At 37.7% G+C, this 22,404-nt stretch overlaps 1 protein-coding gene across 2 annotated transcripts in view; it reads right to left on the bottom strand.

Moving 5' to 3' along the window:
- LPA19 (photosystem II 11 kDa protein-like protein) overlaps positions 1 to 21,582 on the bottom strand; it is a 47,723-nt gene extending 26,141 nt beyond the window's left edge. The window contains exons 1-2 of one of the 2 annotated variants that reach the window (XM_089982328.1): positions 21,167 to 21,582; positions 13,815 to 14,211 (exon numbers count right to left, since the gene is read on the bottom strand). In XM_089982328.1, the coding sequence (XP_089838454.1) occupies positions 13,815 to 14,211; positions 21,167 to 21,528 (759 nt within the window). In that variant the 5' untranslated portion in view covers positions 21,529 to 21,582. The remainder of the gene's footprint in view (positions 1 to 13,814; positions 14,212 to 21,166) is intronic. The other variant, XM_089982329.1, reaches the window with a different exon arrangement.
- Between the last annotated feature and the right edge of the window lie 822 nt (positions 21,583 to 22,404).

The following is a 22,404-nucleotide window of genomic DNA, read 5'->3' as shown; positions in this document are numbered from 1 at the left end:
AATCGACATGTTATGCTTGATTAAGACATTAGTGCAAGGTTGCTTGCATATGCATGTGCATACATGGAATTGATGTATTCTGGCACGTACCTCATGGTGTGCGTGTTCACATATTTTAATTGGAACTGGTTCATGAATAAAAGTATGCATTTGACTTGAGTATGCATCCGAATTGAACAAAGACATGCTTATGAATATTTTTGTGGCATACACATAATACATGTTTGCATTTATGAATGTACATATAAATTTCCAGAAGGTGTGGTGTGCATGTATTTTGGTTCTCGAGACATGCCAAGATTTAAAATTATTTATATGTTTTGACTTGATGTGACGTGCTTAAGCATCATACTATATGAAGTTTGTTTCAAATGCATGTGCATACATGTATTGATGTGTGTTTCGCATGTACATAAATGCATGAGTTGTTCACTTGTCCCAATTGACATGATTCATGAGTGAATGCATGTATGTGGAATGATTTCGTAAAGGCGCATGCACATGAATGATGAATACATGCATATGAATGTGACATATCATGCACATGGTTAAATTGACATATATAAACATGCATTTGGAAGCGTGTTGACCTCATAAAATACATTGCAGGTTGTTATGGTTTTTGCGTATGATGCATCGATGGTCTAAATGAATCATCACAGGCCTGAAGAGCCTTGAGCTTTGGTTGTTTTCTTTAATTGTTTAAATGCATCGCAAAAATCACATTTACATTATGGTTTTAATTGTGTTGTTCTATTGTTGTCATGGGTGGTAGACCTTGAAGAGTTGCGCATGTTGCTTTGCGAGCTTATGGTTGCAGGTTGATTTGCAAACTCATGTTATTAATTTTGCAAGTTGATTTGCAAATGTAAAAGAGATGAATTAATAACAAGATAAAAAGAAAGTAAAGAACAGTGTAATTTATGTTTCTTTGATGTCCTTTCTTTAACGTGGGAATCTCGGATATTGCGGTTTTGGGAAAATCGTGAGGATACAAAAACTCCGTGTGTGTTGTTGCCCCTGAACCCGATATTGAGGTTCTTCTTCTGACCACGGTTTTAGGGAGAGTGTCACTTTGCCTGGGGGTGGTGTGTAGACACAGTTGTTGTTTTGGTATACCAAGAAAAGTGGCACTTGTGGATGTTGATGTTTCAGGTGTCCCTGACATTAGATATTTTTTAATGCTCTGATGGATGGTGTTATTTCCTGATATCGGTCGAGAGCTAAGTTTGGAACCCAGTAATAAAATACAAATTGTGTGTTAAGCTACCCTAGGAACCTAATTTGACATCGGGGATTTTACTCGTTTGGTGTATCCGCGGGCAACGGTAATTAAAAAGAGGAACTTAAATTGTATGTATTTAATAGGGCATGCAAATGGAAAGGAAAACTTAAATGAAAGATAATGAAATGTTCATGCATTGCACATAAATCACGCATATTCCTGCTAAGCATTAGAACATGCATATTTTACATGTTCCCTTAATCGTTACATGATGGTGAATGCATGAGGTTTAATTTATAATGCATGCTAAATGTCTAGCTTATTTGAATTGTGATTCATGCTATTACTTAATGATTTTTCGTGCTTAGAAATTATTCGTTGTTGCATAAATGCTTAATTGAAATTATAAAGTTGTCATAATTGTTTTGCTTTAAATGATTGCATGAAATCTTATTTGTATTCGTTATGCCCACTTGTTTCATTAGAAGTACCTGTGCTCAGGATTTCGGTTTTGACACCCTACTTCTATGGTTTTTTGTAGCTGCAGGTGATCAGTGAAGCGACTGGTTTCTGAGAGAGTTACGAGTGTCACATTCTTGCTAGACGGTTCACAAAGGGACAGTGTGGCTCAGTTTTTCGTTATATACTTTTATGTCATTTAAATAACTTTGATATGTCTCTTGCAATTATTGCTTAAACATTCTTTCTTTCAAATAAATGAATAATGGTTTGGTATGGATGATAAGTGTAAGCTCTATTGTAGTGTGTGTGGTTATCCAATTGAGAGTAGAACCGTAAAGGCCCCGGATCTCTGGAAATATTTTCGCATTTGTATAAAAATAAAAAAAATGAAAAAAAAAATCCACATTTTCAAGGGGTATGAGTTGGGGTCGTTACATGATATGCAGTTTAACATAAGTAAAATGAACATGATAGCATTGTTTCGATATTAATTGTCATGAGAGTACGCACAGGAGAAACATAAAAACAACTGAGATTGCTCGGGTTTGTTATTCTATGTATTTTGATACCCTGGACAACTAGCTAAATCTGCTCTTAAGGGAACGACCTATGATTGAGAGAGAATTCCTCAGAGGCCACTTGTTCAAGGGGATGTATCCATACTTATGGAGAAATCATTGGGACCTACCACCTAGGATAATTTTTGTAGCTCAGCCCCCTAACTCCGATGACTGGGAACACCAAGTCATTTGCTCGAGGAGTGTAGTTGTTAACAACCTGTCCAACAGAGTTTTTTACTATCATATCATCTCTCTTGACCGAACCAAAGACATGAAGGTGATCATCACTATTTATGTAATTTCTCTTTCATCATTGTGTATTTACACGCTACGAAGTTACCATAAACCCCTCATCCAATCATCGTAGTATTAACATGGCGTGCATGTCTGATAGTACCGTTACGATGAGAGGGGTGTCAGTTTCTCAGAAAGAAACCCCAACATTATTATGTTGCGAAAGAAACGATGTAACTATTTTAATTTAATTCGACAAGATTTGGTCTTTCAAACCAACTCGAACATCTTGCCTGTGAAGGTGATCATTACCATTCATATGATTATCTTTCCGTCATCGTGCATTTGCACGTTACGAGATTACCATAAACTTCTCGTCCAATCATCGTAGTACTAACATGCCTTGCATGTCTGATAGTACCGCTACGATGAGAGGGGCATCGGTTTCTCAAAAAAAAAACCCAATTTTGTTTAAAAAATTTTAACATCTCGTGCTCTTGGCCGGAGATATCCAAGTCATTTTATGATATCACAACAAAAGATCGTACGTACCTCTTAGGGCTACGCAAGGTTCAGAAAAAGACTTGGTTGTCAATAAGCAATCGTTAGATATTTGTTTTTGTTATTCAAAACCACAAATATTACAAGTGTTGGAATCTTGCATGAAATCCCCTTTTTCTTTAAAGACTTGGCGAGCATGCGCAAATCTGCGTCTTTAAAAGCAAGCGTAATGCAAGGTACACAGGAGTACGCAAAATTGTGTACTTTACAAAGTTATATATATGTATATATACTATATATATATATATATATATATCAAAGCATAAGACTGTGCACATTCCAGTGCGGTGGCATACAACATATATATTAAAACATAAGTCTGCGCACATTACAGTGCAACGACAATGTAAATGACATAAAGACTCGATGTGTGAAACCACACATCGAGCTAAATAAACTGCGTAAGCAATGCATGATGTACGCAATTGTATATCGGCTAAATAAATTGCGTAAGGAGTGCACGGTGTACGAAATCGCACATTGGTTAAGTAAATTGTGTAAGCAGTGCTCGATGTATGAAATCGTACATCGGCTAAATAAATTACGTAAGCAGTGCACGATATACGAAACTGTACATCGGCTAAATAAATTACGTAAGCAGTACCCTGTGCACATAACAACGCGGTGGCAAAGTAATTAACATAAATTAAATAGACAAGGATACACAAAACTGCATCCTTGAGTTAAAAGCATATATATATATATATATATATATATATATATATATATATATATATATATGTTAGAAGTGTTTTGTCATTGTCCTCGTGTGCAATTTTTTCCTACCTCAGAGCTTGTTAGATTCGCTGATGATTCTGAATGTAGGTTATCAAGGGCTCATGCCTTGGTGCGCGTGTCGCGTCCATTGCACCGATGTGGTGTGCTAAAAGATATTTTGTCTTATTGTGAAAAAAATGATGCAACCACTTTAATTTAACGAAGTAAACAACGCTTGCATTGCATGGGTCAAACTCGAACCCAGTTTGAGTCGATCAGACCGAGCTGAGCTCAGTACCAGAGGCAGGGCTGGCCCTGTTGGGGCTCAGCTCGGCTGAGCAGGGAGGGGGGGCTCGCCGATTACGCCAAGCCCAGCCTAGCCTGACACCCATGCTGCTACAGCAAGAGGCGATAGGCCCGACCGACAGTGGGGGTGGGTGGGCTCGGTGATCAGGCTGAGCCCAGCCTAGCCTGGCCCCCATGCTACGACAGCAAGGGGGCGACAGGCCTGACCGGGCAGCACCCCACGGTGCGACAGGGGTTGGGCCTGTTGAGACCCAGTTCGGTTGAGAGGGGAGGGGGGGGCTCAACGATTAGGTCGAGCCCGACCTGCCTGAATCAAAGAAAGAGGGAAAAAGAGGCAGGAGGGTCGGCGCCCTCTTGTCGTACCTTAGCCGTGAACGAGAGAGGGCGGGAGCTTGCCTCATAGCATCGTGTCGTAAGCCAACAATATTTCAGTTGACGACACCCATCAAAATGCACCAAAGGCTAATCCTCCGCTCCTCCTTCATCCATTCTGAACTCAGAGTGGGGAAAGGGGGAGCGACGCATAGCATGACTCGCAGGCAAATATGCCTTCCGCAGGGGTGACAAGGGTTTCGGGGGGTCCCATGAACCACGAGAGGCAAAAGAGAGAGAGAGCTCGGGTGGCAACAGGCGGGGAAGGGGGGTGGCGGCTTCAGCCGCCCCACCGGGTCGGCACCCAACGGCCACAACAGCAGTTGTCGACTACTGTTGTCCTCTGAGAAAGCAGAGGAAGAAGAAGAAACAAGGAGGCAGAAGGGTCGGCGCCGATCAGAGAGAAGAGAGAAAGGGGGAGGCAGGAGGGCCGACGGCGATTAGAGAGAAGAGAGAAGGGGGACGCAGGAGATCAACAGGGGGGGGGGCTACCGTCGGCGTGAGGAGGGGCTCCGACGAGGCGTACCGGTGCACCGGCAAGGGTCGGGGTTGCTCGGGTTTGCGCAGGGGGTTCTATGTTTCCTGTTTAAAGAAACCCCCCCTGCGGGGGTGTTTAAAAAGGCATGAGGGGGTTGGACCCGGATCCGGTCGAATCCAACCTGGATCCAAAACCCCCTTTTTTTTTAATTTTACGAGTACCACAACTAGGTCGGGTAACAATGTAAGGGCTTATAAGCCCCCTCACTTTGTAAGGGAAAATAATTATAATAGTGGATATAGGAAGGATGTTATTTGTCATTATTGTAATGAATCAAAAATATTAAACCGATTTGCCCAAAGCTTAAAGGCAAAGTTGCTTCCGCTGGAGAAATCACACCCAAGAAAGGAAGAATCTAGCAAGAATGTAGGAAATATTAAAGATACTTTTAGTCAAATATAGGAGGCACTACATCAACTTATCAAATCATTCTCTGCTTTGGGTGCCACCATTGCATCTTCTTTGTTTCATCCAGGTATGTGAAATCTATACACAAGTGCGTCCTTTCATATGATCCATCATGAGAATGCTCCTTCCGAAGTTTGCACTATCTTAATTTCATCTTATGTCTCTACTGTCGATGGAACCTCTTTAAAATAAATAGTATTGGAATTCTTGATTCAAAATTTTCCCAAAAATTTCTTATTCAAAAAATAAGGGTCGTTCCAAAATTAAATTTAAGAATTTTCTCCGTCTCTCAAATTTTCGACCATGGATGTAAAGTCGCCTTCTCATCTAAAGATTTCACCAAGGTTGCCAGACTAGGAAGCGAAAGCGGGAAACGATACGGGAAGTAGAAGCGAAAAGCAATGCATTTTTAAATATATAAGAAGCGAGGAATAAAATATATATAAGAATTAAATGAGAATCAAAATGAAACACAAATAAAAAATAAAATAAAAGTGACTAATATTAAATTTCATAATTTTTTAGTATAAGAATTAAATTTTTAACAAAATCTAAAAATGGTGACTACCAATTTAGAGAAAGCACATGGAAGTAGGTAAGAAGAGAGAGAAAACACATAAAAAAGTTGAAAAGTTGGGTAAGAGAACATATAAAAAGAATAGATGAAGTGTATGGAAAGCATAAGAGAAGCGTGGGGGAATCGAGTTTCTCATCAAATTTCGTAACCAAGGAGTATCGTGCTTTCGAAGCGAGTTTCTGGAAAGTGGGCTTCCCACCTATCTAAGAAGCTTCCGGTAACTCTGGATTGCACAGTTCCGGATCTCCAGTCAAAAAAGTTGATTGAGCAAGGTCATAGGAGAGGTGATCTTTACTTAATGAACTTTTTTACTCTTCCACCCGTCATTTTTTAATTATGTCCAAGACAAAATATTGATACTTGGCATAAGAAACTTGGAAATCCTAGTTTTTCGAAGATACATCTCTTTTCTTTTTTGAAAAATATTTATAATAAAAAGGATATATCTTGTAAAGATTGCATTTTTGAAAAAATGAAAGTCATTCATTTTCCCCGTATATCTTTTGTTTCTACTCATCTTTTTGAATTAGTACATTTGGATGTATAGGGCCCTTCACCGATCATATCGAAAGGCGGTCACTCCTATTATGTTTTTTTGTTGATTTCACTAGATACACATGGATTTATTTTTTAAATTTTAAATTCGATGTGTTCTCCTTTTTTAAGGAATTTCATATAATGATTAAAAATCAATTTCTTAGTAACATATCTATTCTTAGGTCTGATTCTGGAGGGAAATATATGTGAAATGATTTTCAAAATTATTTGAAACAAAATGACATTTATTATCAAAGGACTTGCCCTAGAACACCATAACAAAAATAGGTTAGCAGAAAGGAAACATAGGCATATAATAGAAACCGCAAGGACTCTTCTCATTCCTAGGGACATTTCAAAAAAAATTTGGGTCGAAGCTGTCTTAACCTCAATCGACTTAATAAATAGAATACATTCATCTTCTTTGAAAAACTTTTTAAAATGACTCCCGATTTTAAAAGATTAAGAATCTTTGGCCGTAAGTATTACGTGCCTACTCATAAAAATGATAAACTATCTCCAAAAGCTATTGAATGTGCTTTCTTGAGATATGGGAAAAATAAAAAAGGGTATCGCTGTTTTGACCCAAAGAAGAACGAACTTTATGTTTCTAAAGATGTTAGCTTCCTAGAAAATGAAAATTGATTTGATAACAAAGGAATTAAAGAGGAAGTTGACTATACATTTTTAGTTGAACTCTTACTAAGACACGATGAAACTAATGATGTTTTTTATCCTTGTTTGAATGATGATTCTAGTAATGAACACTTGGTTGTTGATGATTATGTCATTAAAATAAAGTTTAAGTGATGCCTTTAATAATATGCATGTTTATACCCGGTGTGGACAAGGTGATCATTCATGTGCTCTTGACAAGTTCTCTCAAAATATACCATTAGAGGAATCCCAACTTAGGATATCAAATTGAATCTCTAATGCTCCTTGTATCTTATGATTCATTTTCTCCCAATTTTAGAGTATGTCTAATAACTCTTCACTCTTATTATGAACCATCCTATTATAATAATGTCAAACAATACACTCATTGGATTGAAGCAATGGAAATGGAGCTTGATGCCCTTAGGAAAGCCAACACTTAAGAAATAGTTGATCTTCTTCTAGGCAAGAAACCTATAGGATGTAGGCGGGTGTTTAAAGTCAAGACCAAAAGTGGCGGGTCTTTAGAAAGGTATAAAGCAAGATATGGAGTAGATTATGAGGAAACCTTTGCCCATGTGGCTAGAATGACTATCGTTTGAACCTTAATTGCCATTGCCTCTATCCAACAATGGTCAATTTATCAACTAGATGTTAAGAATGTATTTTTAAATGGAGAACTTTATAAGGAAATTTACATAGATCCCTCGCTGGAAATTGATATTAATGGTAAAATTCTGAAGCTAAATAAGGCCTTGTATGGTCTTAAACAAACCTCCTAAGGCTTGGTATGCTAAATTTAGTAATGCTATGACTGGATTGGGATTTATTTCTTGTTATACTGACACTGCTCTCTTTGTCAAGAAAATAAGTATTAATATTGTGATACTTCTACTATATGTTGATATGATCATTATAGGAAATGACAAAAAAGGGGTTAATGAAATTAAATGGTTCAAAGAAAAATTTGATATGTCTAACTTGGGGTTTTTGAGATATTTTTTAGAAATTGTGGTTGCCTATACACCCAGAGGATATATTTTCTCCCATATGAAATCGGCTGCTAACATATGTGTAAGGTTAGGGATTTCTAATGAAAATAAGGTAAACACCTCAGAAGTCATAAATGTCAAATTAAGACTTGAAGATGTCATACTGCTCGAAGATCCTACTCCTTATCACCAATTGATTGGATCTCTTACCTACTTTTCTATCACCCGACCTAATATCGCTCATGCGGTCCATATAGCAAGTCAGTTCCAGCAAGCTCCCACCACAGTGCACATGGGGGCAGTTATAAAGATTATTTGATATATTAAAAACACAATCTTAAAAGAGCTTTTCTTATCCTCCTCTTCATCTTTAGATTTAACTGCTTACACTGATGCTGATTGAGGTGGTAATCCAAATGATAGAATATCAACTACTGGTTTTTTGTATTTTCTAAGAAAATTCTTTAATTTCTTGGAGGTATAAGAAACAGCAGAAAGTCTCATTGTTTTCAACTAAAACAGAATATTGAACAATGGCTATGACAACAATAGAGTTTGTATGTCTAAGGACTCTTTTCTAGGACATGGGAGTTTCCATCTCCAAACCTTTAAAGATGTGTTGTGATAACAAAAGTAAAATTTACATTGCGAGCAACCACACCTTCCATGAAAGAACAAAGCACATTGAGATGGACTCTCATTACGTACGTGATGAATATCTGAAAGGAACTATTGAGTTACCGTACGTCATATGAGAGTACCAGCTTGCAGATTCTTTTACCAAAGTTCTTCCTACACCTCGTTTTATTTTTCTCCTTAACAAACTTTCGGTGATCTCATCGTAAGTTTGAGGGAGGGTGTTAAAATGTATATATATATATATATTGTATATAAACATATATATATAGTCTTTTTTACTGCATGTAATAGGGGAGAAGTTTTTGTTTTTTATTATTTATTTTTTTTATTGTAATAGATCATGGGCGCTATGGTAAAAAAACAATAGAACCGTTGGGGGCAATCCCACAATCATATTTATGACAATTGGGAGCTTCCAACGACTCTATTGGGCCCAATCTATGTCACAGGGACTCGGCAAAACATATGCCGCACCCGCGTTGACGCGACGCGGGTGCGCGTGCGGGTGCGGCACCGGGTGCGGTCAACACGACCCTGGGTGCGGTCAATGCACCCAGGGTCATTTTTGTCCACGATTTGGGCGTAAAAAAAAATTCCCCGATGAAAAGGAGGATTAGGGCAAAAAAAAAATTGCCCTAATCTCTCCTCTCTCTCTCCCCCTGAGCTCGAGCTCTCTCCCAGCTCCGCCTCCCAGGCTCCTCCTCTCGGCTCCTCCTCTCCTTTCGCAGGTATGCACCCTCTCTCACTCTCTTCTTGGGTCGGCAGGGGAGGGGCCGAGCACCCCCCCCCCTCTGTCGGTCTCTTGTTGGGTCGGCAGGGGAGGGGGTGAGCCCCCCCTGCTCCCTCGTTTTTCGGCACAGAAGGGGGTTTTTTTGGGTTGACAGGGGAGGGGCTGAGCCCCTCCCCCATCTGTTGTTTTTTTTTGGGTCGACAGGGGAGGGGCCGAGCCCCTCCCCCATCTGTTGTTTTTTTTGGGTCGACAGGGGAGGGGCCGAGCCCCTCCCCCATCTGTTTTTTTTTTTGGGGGGTCGACAGAGGAGGGGCCGAGCCCCTCCCCCATCTGTTTTATTTTTTGGGTCGACAGGGGAGGGGCTGAGCCCCTCCCCCATCTGGTTTTTTTTTGGGTCGACAGGGGAGGGGTCGTGCCCCTCCCCCATCTGGTTTTTTTTTGGGTCGACAGGGGAGGGGTTGAGCCCCTCCCCCATCTGTTTTTTTTTTTTGGGGGTCGACAGGGGAGGGGTCGAGCCCCTCCCCCATCTGTTGTTTTTTTTGGGTCGACAGGGGAGGGGCCGAGCCCCTCCCCCATCTGTTTTTTTTTTGGGGGGTCGACAGGGGAGGGGCCGAGCCCCTCCCCCATCTGTTTTTTTTTTTGGGTCGGCAGGGGAGGGGCCGAGCCCCTCCCCCGTCTGTTTTTTTTTTGGGTCGGCAGGGTAGGGGTTGAGCCCCCCCCCCCTGCTCCCTCTATTTTCAGCAGGGGAGGGGTCGAGCCCCCCTCGCTCTCGCTCTCGCTCTCGCTCTCTTGTTGGGTTGGCAGGGGAGGGGCTGAGCCCCCCTTTCTCCCTGTGTTTTCGAATTGATTTGAAAATTGTAATGTATTTTTTTTTGTGTTTTCAGGATAAAAATGACGGATAAAGGGAAAGGACTTGCGTCATCCTCATCCCAACATGTGAAATTTGCTGCTAGTTTTGATGATAGTTGCAGTGGGATTGATGATGTGGGGCCACTATGGGTACATGTAGATAAACTTGCAAAAACTGGAGAAGGAGGTGGTGGAAACAAGAGATTTCGATGCAAGCTCTGCGAAAGAGATTTTGTTGGGTCTTACACAAGAGTGAAGGCTCATTTGTTGAAGATACCAGGACATGACATTTCAGCTTGCAGAAAAGTTGATGAGGCAATGCGAAGACAATACAAGAAAATACAAGAAGAATATGAGAAGAGAAAGGCAATGGCCGATTCTTCTGCAGTCAGTGTGTCATTTGCAAGCAACCAAGAAGATGCTAAAAAAAAAGAAAAGTCAATGTAGGAGGTAGAAGAACGATACAAGCAGCATTCAATACATATGGAAGAGAAGAATTGGCTAGAAAAGTTGGGAGGTATTTTTATTCTGGTTCACTCCCATTTAATGCGGCTAGAAATCCTTATTGGAAGGATTTAGTAACATCCTTGGCAAATTGTAATTTGAGTGGTTATGTGCCTCTAAGTTCAGAAAAAATACGAACCACACTTCTTGCAGAAGAGAGTGCAAATGTGGAGAGGTTGCTAGAAATTAAAAAATATTCATGGGAGCAAAATGGATTTTCCATTGTGTCTGATGGATGGACAGATATTCAAAGGCGTCCATTAATCAATTTCATTGCTTGTTCGCTTAGTGACCCAATATTCTTGAAAGCAGTTGATGCATCTCGGGAATATAAAAATGCAAAGTATTTGAAGGGATTGTTTATAGAAGTGATAAAAGAAGTGGGTGATCAGAAAGTGGTACAAATCATTACAGACAACGCTCCAGTTTGTAAAAGTGCAGCGTTGAGTTTGGAGAGTGAGTACTCTCGTATTTTTTGGACTCCCTGTGTAGCACACAGCTTAAATCTAGCCCTAAAGAGCATATGCAACCCCAAAGAAGAAGAAAATTCACAAGCATATGCTTTATGTTCATGGATTGAAGATTTAGAAAGAAATGTCAAAAGCATTAGGAATTTTTTTGTTAACCACCATCGTGCTAATGCTATATTTAATAGGCATTCTGATTTGAAATTGTTGAAGGTCGCTGAAACACGTTTTGCGTCCATCATTGTGATGATGATGAGGATTAAAAGAGTGAAGAATGCTTTGATTAACATGGTGACTGATTAAAATTGGATATTCTATCGTGCTGATGATAATATAAAGGCTCAAGAAATTAAGAAATTCATTCTTGATGATGAGTTTTGGGACAGAGTGGTATACTTCATTCAATTTACGCAACCTATTTGGAAAATGTTAAGAGACGTTGATAAGGATGAGCTCATGCTTCACAGAGTTTATGAAATGTGGGATAATATGATTGAAAAAATACAAGTTATAGTTTTCATGCATGAAGAAAAAAATCCTGCATTGGATGATTCAGATTTTTTTAATCATATTCATTCAATTTTAGTCAGAAGATGGGATAAGAGTAACACTTCTTTGCATTGCATGGCACATTCTCTTAATCCAAAATATTATGCAAATAAGTGGCGGGCTGGTGGTATTGGTCGTGTCCCTCCAAATTTAGACCCAGAGCTATCAAGACATAGAAATATGTGTATGACAAGACTTTTTCCAGAAGCATATCTTCTACATCAAGTCACACAAGAGTTTGGAAAATTTTCATCTTCGAGATTATATGCACCGGCATTATTCGCGAGAGAAGAAGATAATATAGATCCTATCACATGGTGGTCAACATTTGGATCAGAAACACCTCTTCTGCAACGTCTTGCATTAAGATTGTTATCGCAGCCTGCTAGTTCATCTTGTTGTGAAAGAAATTTGAGCACATATTCTCAAATCCACAACATGAAGAGAAACAAACTCACCAGCAAGCGTGCAGAGGATTTAGTATATGTTCATTCAAATCTTCGATTACTTTCGTGAAGCAATGATGAATACAGGTACTAATTTGTTCTCTTAGTTATTTGATTATTTCTTAGTTTTTATTTAAATATACTTGTATTGTATTTATCATTTTCAAATTGGGTTTATAATGCAGACAAGGAACATCCAAATTTTGGGATGTAAACCCAGAAGAGTGTGACTTCGAGGGAAAACATGAATTCAACGTAACAAACATGGATTTAGCTGAGCCCAGTATTCCTTCTAATGATGCATTTGATGATGAAGAAGAAAATTATTAGCATCCATTACTTCATCAGGATATACTTTGGTATGTAATTTAGTTCTTTTATGCAATACTTATTTGATTGATATTTAGGTCGATTTATGTAATTGCTTTACTTATTTGATTGATAATTTGATATTTAGGTTGATATACTGCATGCATGATGAATCATATTATGAGTTTATGACAATGTTTATTGTTAAATGTTAAATTGTTAAACCTTCAAAATTATATATATATATATATATATAATTTTTTTTTATATTTTTGCCCCTGCCGCACCCCCGCACCCAGGTTTTTTGGAAGTGTCGAATCCCCGCACCCGCACCCGCACCCGCACCCGCACCCATGTGACATAGGGCCCAATGCTCTCTCTCAAAAGTGTATATATCGGGGTTGATCCCCTCACTTGAATTCAATGTTTTTCTAAGCATTTTCTCAATACATTATTTATTTTTTATGTGTTCTTGTTCCTCTTGTGAGCATTGTGCTTAACCCTTTGTGGCTCTTTGTATCTTGCCCATTAGTGGCTTCTTACTTATGTGATTGTGCACTCTTTATAGCCCTTTGTGGCATCTCGCTTGTGCACTTGTGTTTCATTACAGAGTTGTGCCCTAAACCCCACCACCACCACCCCAACCCCTAAAATTTTTTTTTGTTAACGGATCAAAATGGACTCGATCAAAGTTGACCGAGTCCATTTTGTACAAACACAACTTTGGGTGTGGCCCATACCCAGGGTTTATTGACCGCACCGAGTGCTGCACCCGCACCTGCATCAGGTCAACGCAGGTGTGGCGGCCTATTTAGCGAGTCCATGTGACATAGCTCCTAGATAAATAGATGCTCCAAAACATCCTATTAGTGTTAGGGAAACAACATAATGTAACATCAAGATGGACATGGAATGAAACAAAAGCTGAATAGGACACAAGGAAGCACCTAGGAAACATGCCTAATATAATGTTAAACTTGCAGAACTATGAGGGTGCTCTATATATGTCTGTCATTTTCTGATTTTTCTCTTGTCGCAACATTGTTATTTTAGTTGATAATGTTATATTCAATTCATCTTAGCCTCTTCCCATATAGAAGTGTGACCCTTAACATGAATTAGAATATAGAAACCATATAAAGATGGACTGAGCAAGAAAGAACAAATAATAATACCTCCTTAGCAACCAAATCCTTCCCTTCCCATCCAAACAAGTACTCACGGATAGACTCCTTGGCAGCATCTGCAGACTTCCTGAACTTGGCAATGTCTTCTGTTTCTTCCTCCAATGACTCCCTAAGAGTTCTCACAACCTCCCGTGCACTCTTCAGGTAACTTTTTGGCAAAACCTTCCCAGATTTTGTCCTCTCATTCGGATCAAAGAATGACTGGATTGCATCAAAGATGCCCTTATCTTTACCATCCTTTGATTCCTCCTGCTGCGCCTGAACTCCTAAGGGTGTGAGCCCAAATGTGGTAGCTAGAATGGTAGCACTCAGCAGAAAAAGTCGTCGATGGGCTAACTGCGGAGTTGGTAGAACAAGATTGTGCTGCCACTGCAGTATCTCTACTCTGTTAAAATAGACAACGATTAAAAAGAGGGAAATAAATCATCATGCAGAGCATCTTTTGGTGAGTGGGTCATAGGAAGAAGTTCAACTTAGATTCAGAAAATCCTGCTATTGAAGTCCAACACGTCTTTTTTCCAGCAAAAATTATTTTCATCAACATTCAAACACGTCTTTTTTCCATAAACTAATACTGGCTTTGAAACAGACAATATGAATCCCTTTTCATAAGGATCAATTTTCAAACTTGGCACCAATATTAGCATTTATTGAGAAAGATGATGATACCATCCAAAGTAATTAAAATTTTGTCAAAAGCTATAGCTCTGTTCATCTTTAGGGCAGAGTTGGTCATGCCAAGGACGAACATGGATCACTCTTCATGAATGTCAATTGTAAACTTATCAAAATATAATCATGAAAAAAAACATCTAGCCAGCTTAAGATATCTTGAGGATACAACTAATAATTTGATATTTAGATTGTTGCATTATATATATAAATATATATATATAGAGAGAGAGAGAGAGAGTAGACCTTGCTTGATTTCTAAATTTATTGAGTGCTTATGGACCAATTGCTATAGTTTATATGTCTTTCATTATGATATTTTGATTGTTAGATAGGCTTTTAAGTAGCAAATATAAATCAATACAAAAAGTGGGTTTATATATATATAGAGAGAGAGAGAGAGTACTCTTTAGGTGCTTAATGCATAGGTGCTTAACCCATACTTAATAGCGTTGACCATCCATCACGGGAGTTGATGGACTGCCTATGTCTTGTAATTAATAGAACTGTTTGTTGTGTAATTGTTTGCACCTTATGATTAATGTATTTGTTTGTCGTGAAATTGTGTATGTCTTATGTGGAATAAATTGTTACGGTGTGATAGTGGATAACTCACTTGATTTTATAGTAAATTGCTCACATTTAAAACCTTTATTTGTTTATATACTTAATTGTTCATATTATAAATACTTATTCATTTGCATAGTCTATTGCACATCTTGATATAACTTATCTCTTGTTCTAAATTGCTTATTTCAGTTCTATATTGTCTCACTTGTACACCTACCAGTTTTTCGTGAAACTGACTCATTTTATGGGCAGGTAATGTTTCTGACTGCGATGACACGATGGCGTGATGAGATCAAAATGAGACTCTTTCTCTGACGTTTGCTCCTGAGGATATTTTGGTAAATTTGGTATAAAGTTTCTTTAAAATCTCTCTTTTAATTAAACTCTAAATTATTAAAACTGTGTTACCAAACCTCTGTTTACTCTTTTTATTTCAATAAATATATTGAGTTGCAAATCTATTTGTGAGAGAAAGTTTGCGCTGTAATGCGCCCAAGATCCAGGGACTTGCTAATTCAAACATGATTTTTCGCTAAACCTCTATTTTAAACTTTGATAAATGATCGATTTCAAAGCTTTCAACTTTTTTATAAAAAGTTTCAAGTCCTGAATTTTTGAGGTGTTACATGACTAAACATGTCATACCAAGCCTTTGGTGCTTGTTTAAGACCGAACATGGTCTTGTCTAAGCGAAGAGCTTTTCCTTTTAGGGATAACTATGTCAAGTGGTATTTTCATATAAACTTCGTCAGTCAAGCTTTCATTGAGAAACACATTTTTAACATTCATTTGATATATAGGTCATTCTTCACAGAGGCAATAGCTACTAAGGTCCTAAATGTGGTCATTCTAGCAACTGGAGCAAAGGTTTCCTCATAGACTATTCCATACTCTTGGGAATATCCCTTGGCAGCTAATCTGACTCTGTACCTTTCAAGAGTTTCATCACTCTTAGTTTTAACTTTATACACCCATCGACAACATATAAGCTTCTTTCATGGAGAAATGTATTGAATAGTCCAAGTATGCACCTTTTCTAAAGCATCTAATTTCACTTTTATAGCTTCTACCCACTCAGGATGTTCGTTTGTTTCGGCATAGTTGGAAGGTTCTATATAGGAATGTATTAATGCAATGTAGGCTTGATACTTAGATGAAAATGACTAATAGGACAAATTTTTCAGGAATTTTTGACACTCTAGATGACCTTCTAGTTTGTATCTCTCCCTTTTTTCATTATTAGTATATTTTTCAAGAGCACATGGATGTTCTAAATTACCGAAATATTGAATACAATCTTGATCTTTATGAGATGATTGTTCACTTATCTAATTATTTTCAACTTCTTGGCTTTCATCACAATCACCAATCTTTGGAATTAAATCGAATAAAAAAGAATACTCATTTATTTTCTTAGTTTTCTCGATTTCAAAAAAACTTTCCTTTTGCAAAAAAAATGCATTCTTTCAAACATATAACCTTTTAGTTTTAAAGTCAAAACATCTGTAACCTTTTTTATTATTTGCATATCCTAGAAATACACAAGGAATAGCACGAGGAGAGAGCTTGTCATTTTTGTCAGTAAAAACAAAACACTTGCATCCAAAAATCCTTAACCTAGAGTAATTTGGGATTTGTTTGAAAAGTTTTTCAATAGAAGATTTATTTTTTAAGGAAGAGGATGGTATTCTGTTAATAAGATAAACTGCAGGTAATGTAGCTTCAGCCCAAAAATCTTTAGGTACTTGATTTGTAATAGGTAAAGTCTTTGTTGTTTCTATAATATGCATATGCATCCTTTCAACTAAACCATTTTGTTGGGGGGTATAAGGACATGATTTTTGATGTGTAATACCGTATAGGTCTAGGTAATCTTTAAATTCTTTTGATAAAAATTTCTCCCTGAATTAGTGCGAAAGATGAAAATATCATTCTTAAATTGATTTTTGACTAAATTAAAAAATATTTGAAAATGTGAGAAAACTTCATACTTATGTTTAAGAAAATAAATCCAAGTGTGTCTCGTAAAATCATCTACAAAAATTACATAATACATAAAATCACCCTTTGATATAACATGTGCAGGTCCCCACACGTTCAAATGTATTAACTCAAGTGGTCGAGAAGAAACAAAAGTTCTTTTTTGAAATGGTAATCTATTTATTTTACCAAGAATACAATTTTCATATGTAAAATTTTCAAAATTACAAAAAAAAATCATCTTTAAAAAAAATGGATCTTGAATATACTAGGATGGCCAAGTCTCTTATGCCATAGATCCAAATCCAATTTCTGAACATTGTAATGGGTATTTTCAAAAAATTCATATAGTACAAGCCTCATTCTCTATGGCCTTCACCAATCAGCTTCCCTGACTGGCGATCTTGCACTCGACAACCACGAAAGAAGGAAACATTACATCCATGGTTAGATAATTGAGAAACAAATAAAAGATTTAAGTTTAGTTTGGGAATATATCTAATTTTTGGAATTCAAAATCTTTTTGAGTTTTGAAAAAAAAAAAACAAATTTTTTATTCCTTTTATCTCAAGAGATATTCCATCGGCGATGAAAACATTTGACATGCTTGAATTACAACATTCAAATAACATATCACTATTTGGTGTCATATGAAAAGAGGTACCTGAGTCAAGAAGCCAAAGAGATTTACAGGGATCGAAGAAGTCGAAGGAAGAGACCGTGGCTCCAATGGATGAAGATGCTCCTTTGAGTAAAAGTTGAAGAGTCTCCACTAATTGTGTTAAGGACACGTTTCCAATAGATGGTTCACTTGACTCCGGTGGAGGTCCAACAGAGGCAACCTTCTTCTTATAAGGTTTCTTCAATTTAGGACAATATATTTTTACATGTCCCGATTCACGACAATGGTAGCAAATAACTTTATTTCTTTCATAATCATTATCTTGCTTCTCATCATTTGGCCTTTCATAGGGTGGGGGTTTATAGGTACGAACATAGTTTTCCGGTTTAGATACGGCTAGAATCGAGTCATCATCACTCTTAGAAATTCTCTTTTTAAGCCTATTTTCCTCCATACTTAATTCTTCTATCATGTCTTCTATCGAAGGGACTTTGGATTTGGTGGATTCAAACTCCGATCTTAATCCATTAATAAATTGAAAAAAGTGTTCCGTATCTATTTGATTTTGATGAAGTTCTATGTCTTCCGGACAATGCCACTTTGGTTCAAGAAGAGCCAACTCTTCCCATAATTCGGATAAACTATTATAGTATTCTCTAATGTTTTTGTCCCCTTAAACTATGTTTCGTACCTTATCTTGTAAGTTGTACACATGTGCAATATCTTTAAGAGAGTACAATCTCTTAAGATAATCCTATGCATTGTCTGCATGTTCAAATTTAGCAAGACTTGAACACTTCTTAATGTCGACGCTACTAATGAGCCAAGACAATCTTGGCATGTCTCATTCTCCATTTCTTCCACTTTTTCTTATAAGTGGTTATTGCCTTATTTTTCTCAACCTCCTTAAGAAGAATATCTTTCTCACCTTCTACTTTGGTAAAGATTAGTTTAGGTTCCGGATTGATCTCATCCACTAATCCCCACAACCTTTTTCCCCATATAAGGTACTTCATAATTGAAGCCCATGTTACATAGCTTGAATCATTGAGCTTAATGGGTTTTATGGTGACATTATCATTGTCATCCATTTTTACAAGGGTGAAGAAAAAAAGAAAAGAATAGAGAGAAAAGAACGAGAGTAACGGTGGAAATCACGAGCACTTCGAATATAAATTACAAGAGAGCTTAAACACTTTCAAAATTGTAGTGGCACGCTTCTTAATGTTTCAAAAACAATTTCAGCTTAATCACCACACTCTGATACCATGTAAGAAAATGAGTTTCTTCGAAGATGTTCACTAAATCACCAACAATGGACACTCAAAGAACCACAAAAGGGTTCACTCACAAATACCCATTAAATGGGTTCAAGAACAAAAGATAAAAAATAGTGATTTTATTGATTGTAATCCACACTAAAAATCAATACATGGAGTGGGGGGCTATGCCCTATATTTATACACAAAGGAGAAGACTCATAGAGAGTCGTTGGGCTCCCAACGACTCTCTTGTATTGACTAGTCAACATGTTGACTAGTTCAATACAAACTAAAAGATAAAAAAAATCTAAACCCTAGTTACTAACTTAGTTATGCATAAATATATATAAAAATATGTATATATACATATATATATTTACATTTTTAACAGATTCAATGCACGAAATAGTTTGTGGTTTTGTATATTAAATTTGTGATGTGCTCCAGATCCTTGGGAGTGTTTTTTGCAATTATTTAAAAAAAAATCCATTATTTTTACGAGGGTCAGTTGGGATCGTTACAACGGCACCCCTATATGGCTAAGGAGGTGGTCGGTCTCTTTATGGAGCATATCTTCAAGTTCCATGGCATGCCAAATACAATCATGAGTAACAAGGACCCACTATTTGTGACTGCATTTTGGGATTAGTTCTTTAGACTCCAAGGCACCCAACTAGCCATGAGCACCACCTACCATCCTCAAACGGATGGCCAAACTGAGGTGCTAAATAGATGCTTGGAGGCCTACTTATGTGCCTTCATTGGAGATAGACCTAAGCAATGGGTCAAGTTACTTCCATGGGTTGAGTGGTCCTACAACTCAACCTACCATTTGGCAATTAACATAACTCCATTTGAAGCATTATATGAGAGAAGGCCACCAACTATACCTACCTACATTGGTGGAAGTGCGAAGACCTACTCTTACAAGAGACCAACTCTTGCAAAAGCTCAAGAGGAACATCATGGATGCCCAAAATCGAATGAAACAAAAAGCATGATAAACATCACAAGAGGAGGGAATATCAAGTTGGAGACTTGGTGTTGCTCAAGTTGCCCCACATAAGCAACTAACTGTGAGACGAACCAGATATCACAAACTTAGCCCAAGTTTTTTTTGGGCCAATTGAGGTCTTGGGGCAAGAGTAGGTGGCCTACAAACTCAAGTTATCTGGATCATAAAAAGGCTAGCTGGATCTCTTTTGTATTCATTCTACACATTATATGATTGTTAGTGATTTTGTTAAATTTTCATTGAATGCTCATATTTTATTTCTTATATACTTACATAGATTGCTTTAATATTACTTTTACATGTTATTGGTACTTATTTGAGATTTTTTATTTTTTATTGGTTGTTGATTCATCAATAAAGCATTTCTTTTATTTATTTGTATTTGTAGATATTTTTTAAAGTTTTTTAAGCTTTTTTTTTTTAATTGGGACGTACACTTTACTCCTTGAGGCTTCGCATCACTTTGGTTTTTGGTGGAGAGCTTCGCTAAGCCTCAATGCTTTTCACAACATTGGTTGACATTATTTCTTCTACTTTTATTTAAGCTTTGGCATTTTTTTTAGGGAAAAATCATCTTTGGTTTAAACATCCTTCTTTACCATTATTTAATGTTTGTTCCTACATAGTTTTGTCGTTCAAAAAATTTCTGTGATTTACCATCCTTAATCTTTATCATTATTAAGTGCTTGTCAACACAATTTTATTTGATAATAATGCATGTTGTTTTAAAAGGGGAGAGGGAGAGAAAGAGAGAGGTTAATTAGGCTCATCTCTTATTTGGTTTTGTTTTTGGGTCTACGCAGGCCCACTTCGGGTCAAGATCCGTTTGGGTAACGGTGAGTCACTGATGCAGGCCATAGCACAATTCTAGTTGTGGAAGAAAATGAAAAGAAAAAGTAAAATAAACTTCCACCAAATACAAACAAGCAATGGAAATTCTAATATCTCCTCAACCCTAACCCTAACCCTAACCCTAACGCTGAACCCAATTTATTCCAAACGAAAATCAAGAAAAAACTAAATTTCTCAAAATCTAAATATCTAGATAAAGAAAATACAAAGATACCAAATTTTAAATTTTCAAAAAATATCTAGACATTCCATAAAGTCATTATCAAACACAAATTTTCGCGAGATTAATGTATAAGAACCAAAATTAAAGAAAATCCTCTGGAATTGAATGATCGAAATCACAAACCCTAGACCACAAGTCCCTTACTTCTGCAGCTTCTGCTTGAGATCGGCCATGGCCTCGACGGCCCACGCCCTCGTTGGTGGCGGCACCAAGACGACCCTCGGTGGCGGGATCTCCGGCTCAAAGAGACCACCCTCGGCACCGGCGAACTCCCAAAAATCCAAGTCCCATGCCGATCTCCGCGCGACAGATGGATCTGACTTGCCCTGCAAGGAGGTGATGAGCTTCCCCCAATCGCCATCTTCTCTGAAGGCGACGGACGCTGAGGCTGCCCGGGACGGTTTCCGGACGACCGAAGCCTTCTCCGCCAGCAGGATCACCGACGACCACCCCACCACTCCAACGCCGAAGACCCTTCCGGTCGTTGTCATCGTCCCTCCTCCCATCGTTCCAATCGTTTCCAGCCGCCGGAAAGAGTGAGGAGAGGGAAACGTGCATATCGTCTGACGTGGAATTTGCGTTATCTCCGCCTTTCTGATCCAACGCCTCTTTTGCACCGTCGGCAAACGGATCGGATTCGGATTAGCTAAATATATAAAAGATATGGATCCAAATTAGATCGGAACATTTAAAAATCATCATTATGGCATTCAGGGTCGGGTCCGTTTGCATCAGGGTGAGCCTCACATTTGACTCGTCTCTTTAGAGTCTGGACACGATATAAAGGGGTCGGATCCAATGATATGCGAGTTATGGCCAAACGAAGAACTAATCAAATCATTGGATTCTAGGCTCGTAGCATTCTTGGACTAGGGAATTGGAACTTATGATTGTTCCCAAAACCTAATTACATGTTTATGTCGTTGGGCTTAGGCCATGTTTGGTTGGTTAGTACCAAATATCAGAATACATAATGTAACCCTCTCATATTTTTAATTTTTTTTAAAATAAGTAAAAATTAAAAAAAAATAAAAAATAAACAACAAAAATGATTTCAACTTTGGTTTAAAACCTCAAGTGGGTCACATTCTAAGAATCACAATATAAATCAAAAGCATAATTTAATTCAAGCATGCATTATATACAAAGTCATTTACAAAAGTTTGGACAATTAAACATCTAGGATTGAAAAATAAAAATCATAAAGTTTTCTCGTGAACTTGAAAATCTTGATTCTTCGATGCCACTTTCATCTAGTATCCACTGTTGTGCAAGGTGTTCTATACCTAAACTTGTATTTCTCCAAAATAAGAGGTCAAACTTGTGACAGTTGGTAAGTAAATACATATAACTTATAATATCAAAACCTATTCAAGAATCAT

Source organism: Nuphar pumila, chromosome 12 (assembly GCF_984573655.1).
Source record: "Nuphar pumila chromosome 12, dmNupPumi1.hap1.1, whole genome shotgun sequence".
Taxonomy (NCBI): Eukaryota; Viridiplantae; Streptophyta; class Magnoliopsida; order Nymphaeales; family Nymphaeaceae; genus Nuphar; species Nuphar pumila.
Note: the sequence above shows the minus strand (reverse complement) of the source record. Positions and strands in the feature narration are given on the sequence as shown.